Below are 14,074 nucleotides of genomic sequence, written 5' to 3'. Positions count from 1 at the left end.
TTACATCCTGGGTTGACCTCTAACATGGTCCCTACCATATGACATTCAAATTATTAGTAGATGAGTTTCCCTAATATGACCATGAGCTCTTCAAGGACAGGGCAGGGCCCAAGGGCAAGGACCATGTCTCAGTCATTTTTGAATTCACAGCATGCATGGCAGTGCCGAGCACACAGTGGACACTCAGTATATACCACTTATTGAACTGCACTGAACACTGGTGGATTAGTCAGCTCAGGCTGCCATAACAAAATACCACAGACCGGGTGACTTAAACAATGGAAATTTATTTTCTGGAGGCTGGAAATCCACGATCGAGGTGCCAACAAGGTTGGTTTCTACTGAGGCCTCTCTCCTTGGCTTGCAGATGGCTACCTTCTGGCTGTGTCTTCACATGGCCTTTTCCTCTGGGCTCCCATGGAGAGACAGATCTGGTATATCATCCATTTTCTTTTTCCCCACATCTCTTTAGCATATACTAAATTCTCACAAATATTTAGTTCTATCTCTGGGCTCCCTAGTCTGATGCATAAATTTGTCCATTTAATGTACTACACTGTTTGAACTATTGTAGGTTTATATTAGCTTTTAATATCTAGTAGAGTTAGTCCCACCTCACTGCCTTCTTCAGAAGTTTCCTGGCTGTCCAAGTTTGTTCATTTTTCATGTGAACTTTAAAACCAGCTTATTCCATATCCTCTTCCACCAAATCTCGGTGATTTTATTCATCATGTTAAATTTATAGATTAGTTTAAGGGCCTTTATATTTTATGATGTTAAGTCTTCCTATCCAAGTTCATGGCATGCCTTTATATTTGTTCAAGTTTATTTTGTATCCTTTAGTAATATTTTAGTTTTCTTCAATAAGTATTTCACATTCTTGTTTTGTTGGTAACTAGGTTTTTTTTTTTCCTCTTTTGTTTCTAATGTAAATGGGAGTTCCCCATCTCCATACCTGTTAACTGCTTGCTGTTTGTATACATGAAGATTTTTGATTCTGTATATTTATTTTGTACCCAGACATTGTATGAAATTCTCTTATTGTTTGTAATATAATTTATTTGGGTGCTCTAGATGTGTAATCATATTGTCTGAATATAATGATAACTTTACCTTCTTTTCTATTTTATATCTGTTAATTTCCTTTTGAATACTTGCTTGGGCTAATACCTCAAGAACAATATTAAATGATAGTGACAATAGTGTCATCATCTTATTTACAACTTTAATGAGATTGTTTCTAGTATTCATTAGGCATGATGCTGACTTTTGAGTTGAGATAGATACGTTGTATTATGATAAGGAAGGACCTGTCTTTTCTCGTTTTCTTAAGAGTTTTATTAAGAATATATGTTGAATTTTATCAAATGCCTTTTCAGCATTTATGAAGAAAATCATTAGGATTTTTTCCTCCTTAAATCTATTAATATAGGTGACTAAACTTTCTGAAACTTAATCATGCTTTTATGCTGGAAATATACAATGTCATTTTTTTAGGTATAATTGACATATAACATTAGATTTATTTCAGGTGTAAAATATAATGATTTGATTTTTGTATATATTGCAAAATGATCACCACAATAAGTCTCATTAACATCTGGCACCATACATTAGTTACAAAAATTTTTTTTTTCTTGTGAAAGGGACTTTTAAGATCTATTCTCTTAGCAACTTTTAAGGATGCAATACAGTACTATTAACTATAGTCACCTTGTTGTACATTATATCCCCATGACTTAACTATTTTATAAGTGGAAGTTTGTACCTTTGACTCCCTTCACCCATTTCTCTCACTCCCCAGCCCCAGCTCTGGCAACCACTAGTCTGTCACTGTATCTATGAACTTGGTTTTGTTGCTATTGTTGTTTTAAATTCCACATGTAAGTGATATCATATGGTATTTGGCTTTCTCTGACTTATTTCACTTAGCATAACACCCTCTAGGTCCATCCATGTTGTCACAAATGGCAAGATTTCATTTTTCTTATGACTGAAGAGTATTCCATTGTGTGTGTGAGTGTGTGTGTGTGTACCATATCTTCTTTATCCATTAATCCATTGATGGACACTTGGGTTGTTTCCGTGTCTTGGCTATTGAAAATAATGCTACAATGAACATGAGGGGGCAGATATCTTTTTGAACTAGTGTTTTTGTTTGCTTCAAATAAATACCTAGAAGTAGAATTGCTGGATCATATGGTAGTTCTTTTTTAATTTTTTGAGGAACCTCCATACTGCTTGCCATACTTGTTGCACCAGTTTACATTCCCACCAACAGGGCACAAGGGTTCCTTTTTCTCCATATCCTCACCAACATTTGTTATTTCTTTCCTTTTTGATAATAGCCATTCTAACAAGTATAAGGTGATATCTCATTATGGTTTGGATTTGCATTTCCCTGATGATTAGTGATATTAAGCATCTTTTCATGTACTTGTTGTCTCATCCTCTTCTCATAAGGATGCCAGTCTTATTTGATTAGTGTCCCACTCTTATGACCCCATCTAACCTTAATTAGCTTCTTAAAGGTCCTATCTCCAAAGTCACATTGAGGGCTAAGGCTTCAACCTATGAATTTTGGGAGCACATAATTCAGTCCATTAAGCTAGTGAACTTGAATTTAAAAAGTAGGGGGTCAGGTATTGACTTTACCTGAACCTAATTGACTGCTTTTGGGCAGCAAGTCCATTATCCTCTAGGAGCCTCAACTTCATCTGTAACATGTGGCCAATTTTATGGGGCTTTTGAGAGGCTGAAATGAGATCATGGCTGGAGGACATTTTATGGACTATAAGTTCCTACACAATAATAATGATAATTATTTCTACTAATATATCATCTTGCAGTTTACAATGTGATTTTTTTTAATTAATTAATTTATTTGGCTGCATCAGGTCTTAGTTGTGGCACACGGGATCTTTTTGTTGCAGTGTGCCGGCTCTTCATTGCAGCGCGCGGGCTTCTCTAGTTGTGGTGCACAGGTTCTAGAGAGCGCGGGCTTAGTTGCCCCATGGCATGTAGGATCTTAGTTCCCTGACCAGGGATCAAACCCTTGTCCCCTGCATTAGAAGGCAGATTCTTAACCACTGGAAGTCCCTACAATGTGATTTAAAATGCATTGTATCATTCAACATAACATGCAAGGAATTATTATTGTTATTATTACTACATGACTACCTAAAAGGGAAATTTGTTTAAAATTCATACCCACTCTTGCAGAAAAGATTCAAGGCAGCTCATGATGAAAACACTCATATTTAAGAGGGAATTACCGGGACTTCCTTGGTGGCGCAGTGGTTAAGAATCTGCCTGCCAATGCAGGGGACACGGGTTCGAGCCCTGGTCCAGGAAGATCCCACGTGACGCACAACAGCTAAGCCCATGTGCCACAACTACTGAGCCTGGGCTCTAGAGCCTGCGAGCCACAACTACTGAGCCCACGTGCCACAACTACTGAAGCCCGTGCGCCTACAGCCCGTGCTCCACACCAAGAGGAGCCACTGCAGTGAGAAGCCTGCGCACCACAACAAAGAGTAGCCCCCACTCGCCACAACTACAGAAAGCCTGCGTGGCAATGAAGACCCAACTCAGCCAAAAACAAATTAATTAATTAATTAATTAATTTTAAAAAAAGAGGGCGTTACCTGTTACTTCTCACAGAGGTTGCAGAAAAGGCCCAGGAAGCTGTTGATGAAATGAATGACCACCAGGAGAATCTGGAGGAGGCTGATGCACAGAAGGGCGGAGAAGAAGCACACGTGCCAAATGACAGCTTTAGAAGGCTCCAGGCAGACAGAGTTCCAGAGTGAATGGTCATACAAATAATTCCTATCCCCAAAAATAAGGAGACCAGGGGTTGGAATAAGTAAGAAAATCCCATCAACCTTGTTAGAAACCTGGGTTCTCCCTCAGGTCTGGTCGTAGGACTAGACTTTTGAGGGTGACTATTGTTGTATTTGCAATTTTCTGAGCATCAGAGAAGCAAGATGCTAGAACGCATGACTAAAAGGAGTTTGTAGTCCATTTGTGTGTCTTTCTTTCTCTGAAGAGACTGCAAATCCAAGTTTCCATCCATTTACCTGTTATGCAGGTCTTTGAATGGGTAACCATGTTTCCAAGCCTGTGTCTGATTGAACGGTGAAACATCGAACATGCAAAAAGGACCATCTTTCAGGGCTACTCCAGAAGTGATAAAGCAAATCAAGGCTCCAGGAAAAGCCAGGCCACTTGACAGCAGAGCAGTAAGCATCTGCAGAAGGAGAGAAGAAACAGTGAGCCTGAGAGGGGGTCGTGACTTGTGGGCTGATCTGGACAAATCTAACTTCTCTGGTGCTCAGGCCTTCCCCAGTCATGGGGATGATCCTACCCACAGCACCTCCTTTAAAGCATAGTGAAGGTAGGGCTGGCTGATGAGGGGTCACTGGGTAGAGCCAGGAAGGGGTAGGAAAGAAGGAATGGAGAAGGGGGAGACACTGGCACCTGGTCCCAGCAGCAGGTTCAGCCTGATTCAGCAGGCTCTTCAGAGCTTCTCAGCAGATTGGCATCAAAAACTTTGTCACTCAGACTGCAGTCAGTTTCTCGCTTAAAGGATCAGACTGGTTATCGCAAGCCCCCCTCTGACCCTTTTAAAAGAAAGCTGTATTTTTTCAAAAGTTCCAAGCTGCCATCCCTGATTCCTCTCTTTCTCAGATCAAGCATGAAAGGAAGGAAGGGAGGAAGAGGGGAAAGAAGGAAGAAAAGGAGGGAGGGAGGGAGGGAGGGAGGCAGAGACAGAGAGAAATTACAGTCAACTCTGAAATGACTCTAGTTCTGTCATTGTACTTTTCTAGTCTGTGCACCACTCATTTCCTTCCCAAAAGATAGCAATGTGTTTATTTCCTTGGCAGGATTCTAACTTCCAGATTGGTTTCTTTCTGAGGATACTAGATTTTTTTTTCTCCTTCCCCCAAAACACATATTTTAAAATTATAAATAAAACATATATATATATGTGTGTGTGTGTGTGTGTATATATATATATATATACACAGTTTTTATACAGAATCAGAGTCATTTTCCCACTGATGTCAAACTGGTTTAGAACTCGAGAGGGGCCGCAGAAAGCTGTGTAGTAAGTTTTGACTCTAAGTTAAAAGATTCAAGATGAATTAGTCTGACATAAGCCTAGGACAGAGGTTCTCAAAATGTGGTCCCTGTCCCAGCAACATCACATCACCTGGAAACTTGTTAGAAATGTAAATTTCCCCCCCCTCCCCATCTTGCTCCACCCCAGACCTACAGAGTCAGAAACTCTGGGGGTGGGGTCCAGCAATCTGTGTTTTAACAAACGCTGCAGGGATTCTGATGCACACATTCAAGTCTGAGAACCACTTGCCTAGGGGAAAACCAGACATGACTGAGAACAGATAGTGAATGAAATGTTTGGGTGTTTATATTTAATTCTTTAACATATAATTCTGAATCAGCAGGGTTCCCACCCAACATGTGGGCTGTAGATATCAAAACAGGATGCAGAGTTACTGTAAAAAGACCACAAATTCATGTGTCTGAGACTGAATGAGCAATATATCTTATACATTTATGTACTGAGATTTTTCAAATATATATATAGATGTTGCTGTAATTAATAAAGTGCAAATTTATTCTGGGCCTCAGCTTCATTACCTGTAAAATGGAGAGGTTAGACTAGAATCTAGTCATCAGATGTTCTCTGGAGAATCTTTCAGCTCCAAGAAAAATTAAGAAAAATAGCCAGGAAATTTTCTATCAATGACACATGACTACAATGTACATAACTCATGTCCATATTGTTCAATAGGCTAAAACTAATAAGAATAGTTCATGTATAGCTGAATCGCTTTGCTATATAGCAGAAATTAACAGGACGTTGTAAACTATACATCAATAAAATAAAAAAGAACAATTCCTCACATGTGTGTAGACATTTATGGTTCATTAAGCACTTCCTCCCTGGACTTGATCCTGTTAACTTTCATTTTACAGAAGGATCTGAGATTCAGAAAACTTGTCCAAAAGCTTAGGGTTTTTAGACCCTTAGAGAGGTACGGTCAGGACCTGACTTCAAAGCCCAAGACTTCAAAGCCCAAGACTGAAATTGTCTCTTTATCACTCTGCCTCTAAAGTAATAGAATGTGGGGACATTCTAGGTATTAGAAGAGTAGAATCGGATGCTTACACTTCGGCAGGGCCCACTCTTACTGAAGCAGCCATATCTCCAGCCCATCAAGGAGATGAGGGTAGCTGCAGTGAGAACCTGGGGGAAGAGGGAAGAGTGTTAAAAAGAGATTGGGTAATTTACATCTCTAGCTGCCACCTGTGGCTGTTGAAATAGAGTGGTTAGACATCTCACATGGACTTAATTACCCTACCTTTCCCAGAGGGCTTGGCGTAGACTGTCGGGACCCAGTTTTGGATGACTAGCCTGATGTGACTCTATGGATGGCAACGTTCACACCAAGCCTGCCTAGTCCAAAATTCAGCAACATTTGACCAGTCTTCCTAGAGTCTTCTATCCCTTGGAGCTGCTATAGACCCCACAGTCAGCTTATTAGTTCAAGCTTTTTTTCAGGGAATCAAAACACTCCCCCCACCCCTACCTCGCTGCTCCACCCCTAAGGGGCACTTTGGGAGTTCACACCCAGGGAACCCCAGACACTTACCATGAGGCCTCCTCCCCAGAGCCCAGAGCCCAGCATGGCATGCCTGCCAATGAGGCCCCTCAACAGGTAGGTCACATCCCAGTTAGGAAAGAGGAGCACTGTGTTGGCCGCAGCAGCAAACAGGGCTGTAGTCCCGAGGCTCAGCCCCAGTATTTGGGAGCAGGTCCGTGAGCATGCCATCACACAGAGAGAGGACAGTGTCCTGGAACCAATGGAAAGAGGGTCATGGTAGCTCTGTTACTGGGAGCTGGTGGGTAGGGGAAACCCCAGGAGCATAGGGTAGGGAGGGGGAAATAGACCAGAGGCACTGTCACCTCCTAGGGCCAGATCAAGAAGAGCCAAGGAACTTGCTTAAAAAGTCTGCATATTATAAATATTTCCCAATGGATAGGATTAATTGCTCCATTTTCTGCCAGCTCCCACTCACACGTACACACACACACACACACACACACACACACACACACTCCTCATCCCATCATAATTTGCTTGTACCTCTATTAAAGCCAGTGATTATTTCTACTTGATACAGAAAAACAAAATTTTAAAGGTGTCATCCTCTTGCTGTAAAACACGTCATTTTAAAGATGTCTGCTGTTACCACTTCCATTCAACATTGTACAGGAGATCCTTTCCAGTGCAATAAGAAAATAAAAAGCAGCAAAAGCCACAGGTATGAAAGAAAGAAGTAAGAATATCATTATTCACAGTAACATGATTATCTGTGTAGAAAATTGTAAGGAATCTATCAAAAAGTTAATAGGTGAGTTTAGCAAGGTTACCGAATAAAAAATTAAATATACAAAAATTCTATTGTATTTCTATATACAAACAATGATAAATTATAAAAGTTAAAAAACAATATCATTTACAATAGCATAAAAATAGAAAATACTTATGGATAAATTTAACAAAATCTGTGCAAGACCTGTACACTAAAAATTATAAAACATTACTGAGAAAAATTAAAGAAGACCCAAATAAATGGAGAGATATACCATGTTCATGAATCAAAAGGCTCAATATCAGTGCAATCTCAGTCAAAATCCTAGCAGCGTTCTGTCGTAGAAACTGACAAGCTGAATCTAAATTTACATGGAAATGCAAAAGACCTAGATTTTTCAAAACAATTTGGAAAAGAAGACCAAAGTTGCAGGGCTTACATCATGTGATGTTAAGACATTACAAAGCTACAGTAATCAAGACAGCGAAGTAATGGTGTATACAGACATGCAGACCACTGGAACAGACTAGAGAATTCAGAAATAGAGCTATACAAATAGGATCAAATGATTTTTTAAAAAGATGGTATTTTAGTGGGAAAAGGAGAGTTTCTTCAACAAATGATGCTGGAACAATCCATATGCAAAACAAAAATATATACTTTGCCTATTACTGCAAACACTATTCAATAATTAACTTGAAATGGACCATGGATCTAAACCGAATAAAAATTTTACAAGAAAACAACAGAGAAAATCATTGGGATTTTCGGTTAGATAAAGATTTATTATATAGAATACAAAGTACAACCTATAAAAAGTGATGAACTAAACTACTTCAAAATTAAAATTTTGCTCTTCAAAAGACACCGTTAAGGAAATGAAGAGACAAAACACAGGCTGGGAGTAAATATTCACAATATATATTTTGTAAATATGTATGTGAATGTGACCACATATACATCTGACAAAGGATTTGTATCTAGAATACATAAAGAATTCTTAAGACTCTACCATAAGAAGACAAACAACTGAGGGACTTCACTGGCGGTGCAGTGGTTAAGACTCCACAATCCCAGTGCAGGGGGCCCAGGTTCAATCCCTGGTCAGGGAACTAGATCTCACATGCATGCTGCAACTAAGGAACCTGCGAGCTGTGACTAAGGAGCACGCCTGCCGCAACTAAGACCCAGCGCAACCAAATAAATAAAATAATGTAAAAAAAAAAAAAAGAAGGCAAACAATGGTTTTTAAAAATGGGAAAACGATGTGAACAGACACTTCATTTCATCTCACAAAAGAAAAGCTATATGGATGACAACTAAGAACATGAAAAGACACTCAACATCATTAACATAGGGGAGTGCAAATTAAAACCAAAATAAGATCCTGCTACATACCCACTGGAATTGTTACAGTTAAAAAGTTGGACTATACCAAGTGTTGGTGAGGATGTGGAACAACTAGAAGTCTCATAGATATGTGATGAGAATGCAAATGGTACAGCCACTTTGGAAATAAGCTTGGCAGTTTCTTAAACAGTCACTTACCAAATGATCAAGTAATTCCACTTCTATATATTTATCCAAGAGACATGAAAACACATGTCCACACAAAGACTTGTACTTGAATGTCCATAGGAGCTTTATTCACAATAACTAAAAATTAGAAACATGGAAACAACCTAAGTGTCCACCAACAGATGAATGAATGAACAAAATATATATATACATACATATATATATATATATATATATATATATATATATATATATATATATGTGCAATGGAATATTATTCAGCCATATAAAGAATGAAGTTCTGTTACATGCTGCAACATGAATGAAGCACGACAACATTATGCTAAATGAAATAAGCCAGACACTAAAGGACAAATATGTATGATTCTACTTATATGAAATATCCAGAATAGGCAAATTCACAGAAACAGAAAGTAGATTAGAGGTTACTAGGGACTGAGGGGAAGGGGGAATGGGGAGTTATTGTTTAATGTTTACAGAGTTTCTGTTTGGGGGTAATGAAAAAGTTTTGGAAACAGGTAATGGTAATATATAGTTACACAACATTGTGAATGTAATTAATGCCACTGAGTTGTACACTTTAATATGGTTAAAATAACAAGCTTTAAGTTATATATATTTTACCACAATAAAAAATCAATTAAAAATGAGAAATACAAAAAAGTGAGAAATAACTCAAATGTTCATCAATAGGTGAATAGATAAACTGTGGTATATCCATACAATGAGTACTACTACTAGGCAATAAAAAACAATAAACTACTGATACATGCAACAACATGGATGAATCTCAAAATCATGCTAAATGAAAGAAGCCAGAAACAAAAGACTACTCACTGTATGATTCTGTTTATATGAAATTATAAACACTAGAAAAGGCAGAACTAGTGACAGGAAGCAGATCAGTGGTTGCCAGGGGCTGAGAATAGAAGAGGGGATTAATATAAGTACACAAGGAAACTTTTTGAGGTGATAAAAATGTTCTATACCTAGATTCTGATGAATATACAACTATATATATATTGACAAAACTCATCAAACTACTCTTAAAATTGGTGAATTTTATTGTATTTTAATTATATATCAATAAAATTGATTACAAATTAAAATGTCATGTCTCGATAGGTTGTAAAATGCCTCCTCCACACCTTTACTTATAGCCATTTCTCCCTTTTAAATTTTCACTGATCTGTGAACTTTTTCTTTTTTAATATGAATTAGAATAGGACTAGTAATATTTGGGTAGACTCATGTCAATGTGGATCTGAAAAAAATCAGTACCATGACATCCCCAAGAAGTGGTTTGTTGCCACTTTGCAATTCAGTTACATGTCTGGCTCAGCTTAAGGCTCTTGACGCTCCCCTCCTAACACACAGCTTTGCCCATAACCAGAAAATATGTATAGATCAAAGCCGCCACCTCAATCTCTCTTTTACAAATATACATACACCTACATATATAATGAAATATTTCAGAGTTAAAGAATTAAGCATAATGTATATAATATATTTGCTCTTGCTAGTTGTGTGGAATAATTGAACAACACCTATGTAAACACAACTGGTTTACAAAATAGATTCTTACCACTAACACTATTGAAGCCCCAGGTGTGCCCTCTCTATCATCTTCCTGTACTCCTTCCTGGGAACGACTATCCTAAATTTCGATTTTATCATACATTTTTAAAAACGGTTTTACAATTTATGAACTTAATTAAAAAACAAACAAACTTGATTAGCCTAGGTTTTTTTTGTTTGTCCAGACTTCAGCTTATATAGAGACTGGTGTTAGACACAGCACTGAGCAGGCCATTTGGTTGGGGCAGGAAAGGGGGTGCTCTTGTCCTGCCCGCCCCTACCCCCTTTCCCCAGCCTCCTCAGCCCTTGGTGACATTTGCTTCCCTAATCTCAGAGCCCAAACTCATCTCAGCTGCTCCTCCCAGCAGGGAACTTTCTGACGCAATTGCTAATATCTTAGTGGGATGAGTTGCCTCCACCGTGTGCCCTCTCCACAGGGTATTTGCTCTCTAAGCCATGTTTCTGAAACGGTGAATAAAATAACTCATCCCTGATGAAGGGAAGTTCGGGTCTCTGTGGAGGGGGGCACACGCTGGAGGAGTTGGGGGTAGGATATGGAGGAAGAGTGGCCCTTACTCCAAGGATACAAGGGGCCTGGAGGGAAGAGGGGGCACCAGGAATCAGGAGGGTTGGTCTGTCCCTTCCCCTGCCCCCTCCCCCAGGGGCCCACCACAGAGACCTCTTTTCCTGAAGTGTCCTCCAAGCCGGTATGGTACCGGCTGCTTTCTCCACAGGGCCTCAGGGTGAGAAGCCTGCTGCGCTGTCAGCGGGCCGGGCATCTGTATGATAACAACCCCCCCCAAACAGGTTGTGATGCAGCCTCCCTCCCCAGACCTTCCTGCCATTGAGAGCCGAGCTCTCAGTGTGTGTCCAGGGTGTTAGCAAGCAACGACTTGAACCCACATGCCTCTCAGATGACTGACATTTTGTCAGGGGCCCAAGAAAGGACTGGTGTGTGGTTGGACATTGAGGCACACTCTAGACCACCGGCTGGAAGAACCTTTTGTTCAGGAATGCCTTCAGCCTCCTTTGAATCATTCCACCTATGAGTAAGGCCTGTCTAGACAATAGATCACCGACATGAACCTCCCCACCCCGACAATCTCTTCTTTGGAAATTATTCTTATCAGGAAAGAGTTTTAGAAGGGAAATTAAAGATATGAACGTGCAGAGGGAAAACTAAGTTGAGCATGGCCTTTGGGCTGAGTGGGATTCAGAGAATCCTGGCTGTCCTACTAATCTGCTAAAAGCACTTGCTGTGCTGCTGCATCTAGGAGGGCTGTGGCTCAGTTGGAGTTTCACTTCCTCCCCTTGATTTGTTCCCCTAGAAATCACAACATTCTGAGAAATGCTTCCACAAATGTGAGCCAGGAGATTAGCAAAGAGTTTGGCTAATTTGATATCTGAAGAGACAAGCAGGATCATAAGGTAAAACCTTACAACCAGGCTTTAGGGGGGCCCTGTTCTAACCTGAGATCCTGGCTGGGTGAACAAATCATTACCTAGATGTCTGGGCAACAGTTTAAGTGATCAGCTGAGTCATATAGAGGAAGAGACTTTAAATTCTGTGTGTCTCTCTACCTAACTCATCACCTAGCCAGACCTTTATCATTCTTTCATCAGTCAAATATTTATTGTGACCACTATCTGCCAGGCACTATTCACTCTGGTGAACCAGAGACAGACTCTTCTCTTGAGGAACTTAAAGTCTGGTGGGGACACTAACCAGGCAATGAGCAAGTGTGGAGCAGAACGGTCCAGCTGAAGGTGTGATGGAAGCACTGGAGGATTGCCTAATCCTATCTGCAGAAGCAAGGCAGAGCCTCCTGGAAGGAGTGTTGTCCGAGCTAAAACCTGACAACAAGGCATTAGACGGGCAAAGTTGGGAAGGGAAAAGTATTCTAAGCATGTGTAAAGGCCTGAAGTTGATAGACTGAGGCAAAGAGATGTTAAACAAATTTCCTGAAGTCACACAGCTGCTCGGTGGCTGAGCCAGATCTCCTTTGAGTTGGAAGTTTGTGCTCTTAACTGCTAGACCAAACTATTCCCTGGCCATCCCCTCACTGGGCCCTTCCATTTCTGCTTACCTGCATCCGGTGGCAAGAATCAGGATGGGAGAGAAAGAACCTGGAGAAGGGCTCCGTGTTCAGAGTGGGCCTGAACTCCTGTGGCCTCAGCTGGAACTCCTGCAGGTTTGGACGAGAGGCTTCTCTTTCAGGACTCCTACAGAGGGCCAGAGAGGCGCTATTTATATGTGGAAGTCACTCAGGCGTGTGTGTGTTTGTGTGTGTGTGGGCATGCATGCCCGCACACTGCTGCCCGCAGGCCTGCAACAAGGGAGCTTTCCTCTTCCTGAAGAGCCCTCTCCTGATGACCCACCATCTACTCATTTTCATGTGACCCTAAGAAAGGAACCAGGAAGCATGGCCTCGTGAGCTAAAATGCCATAATGAGTCAGAGGATGCACCCATGAGAAATACCTTATCCTCCTTTCTTTCCCAAGCAGCAGCACTTTTTCACACACTACCAGCCCGTATCTGTTTCGCTCATTGCAGAGTTTGGGCTCTTTGGAAAAACAGCACCAAGCAGGGCAGCCATCATTTTTTCCTTATCATCTTCCTTATTTTGCTCTTAGCTGTGGTCCCTTTAATAGCTTTCTAACTTTTTTGTTCAAGCTCTAGGCCACCATCATCTGTACCACCATTTTAATTATACTGAAATGAGAGTGTCTGCTGTAAGATAAGCCATTGAGCTGGGAACAGAAATACCTTCTAAAATCTGAGCATTCTGTCATCTGGCATTCTGTCATCAAATCATTCTAATTGCCTAACTATGAAATGTTCTAACAGACACTGCAAATAAAATCCTTTTTGCTAAGCTGAGAAGAAAAGAGAGGACTAACCCAGGAGAGGCATCTTGCATCTTATTTAATTCTCAGAATAAACTTGTGAGGTAGGCATTATTTTATAAATGATAAACCAAGGCCCAGATTATTACCGAGGCTCAGTGAACTACCCAAGTTCACATAGCTAATAGGTATTTGTAGCAGAAGTTGAGACCCAGGTCTCTTAGGTGCCAAAGCACCATAGTACTGCCTCCAAAAAGATAGTTGGAATCTGGGTTGGGAAAAAAAATATCTCAAGCATCAATATGTGGGGCTGTATAGAGTGTAGAGTTAGATGACATAGGATCATTTTCCTTCAACTTCACTCACTGTTACTCTGAGCAAGTCAAATTTCTCTGGGCTATAATCTCTTTAGCTGCATGATGAAGCTAACCTAGTATTTATTTTACTTGCTTTAGGTCTGTTGTAAGGATCTAATGAGATAGTTTGTAAATGTGTTTTATAAGGTGAATAAATGTTTCTTCTTAATATAAAGCTTGTGAGCCCTCGCCTAGTATCCTCTATCAAAATTCAATTCTCTGGGGAGATACAAGAATTCATTTGGGCTCTAAATGATTCCCTTTTACGATGAAAATGAAAACTGGATCCTATTTTTTTTTTTGAATTTCATTTTATTTTTTATACAGCAGGTTCTTATTAGTCACC

General features: G+C 40.1%; 1 protein-coding gene across 2 annotated transcripts; it reads right to left on the bottom strand.

The window, feature by feature from the left end:
* Positions 1-270: 270 nt before the first annotated feature.
* On the bottom strand, positions 271-12,915 carry TM4SF19 (transmembrane 4 L six family member 19). 2 transcript variants are annotated; one of them, XM_082458704.1, is made up of 6 exons: positions 12,612-12,915; positions 6,684-6,885; positions 6,200-6,277; positions 4,083-4,252; positions 3,648-3,831; positions 271-407 (listed from the first exon to the last, which is right to left on the bottom strand). In XM_082458704.1, exons 2-5 carry the CDS (start codon positions 6,861-6,863, stop codon positions 3,651-3,653), a joined length of 609 nt encoding a protein of 202 aa, XP_082314830.1. In that variant the 5' UTR covers positions 6,864-6,885; positions 12,612-12,915; the 3' UTR covers positions 271-407; positions 3,648-3,650. The 2 variants fall into 2 exon arrangements, with proteins under 2 accessions (XP_082314830.1, XP_082314831.1); XM_082458705.1 differs by lacking the exon at positions 12,612-12,915 and adding an exon at positions 8,956-9,056.
* Positions 12,916-14,074: the final 1,159 nt, after the last annotated feature.

Source organism: Balaenoptera physalus (assembly GCF_965194825.1).
Source record: "Balaenoptera physalus genome assembly, chromosome: 4".
In the NCBI taxonomy this organism is placed as follows: Eukaryota; Metazoa; Chordata; class Mammalia; order Artiodactyla; family Balaenopteridae; genus Balaenoptera; species Balaenoptera physalus.
The sequence above is the reverse complement of the archived record's forward strand: the minus strand, read 5'-3'. Positions and strand labels throughout refer to the sequence as shown.

What these genes read in the sequence shown, in the direction of transcription:
- TM4SF19 (XM_082458704.1), bottom strand. Translation starts at nt 6,863, where the DNA reads ATGGCATGCTCACGGACCTGCTCCCAAATACTGGGGCTGAGCCTCGGG. An exon ending in AGAGTGGGCCCTGCCGAAGT is followed by an intron (nt 4,253 to 6,199) that starts GTAAGCATCCGA and finishes CTCCTTCTGCAG; the next exon opens with ATGCTTACTGCTCTGCTGTC. An exon ending in TTCAAAGACCTGCATAACAG is followed by an intron (nt 3,832 to 4,082) that starts GTAAATGGATGG and finishes TTTTGGGGATAG; the next exon opens with GAATTATTTGTATGACCATT.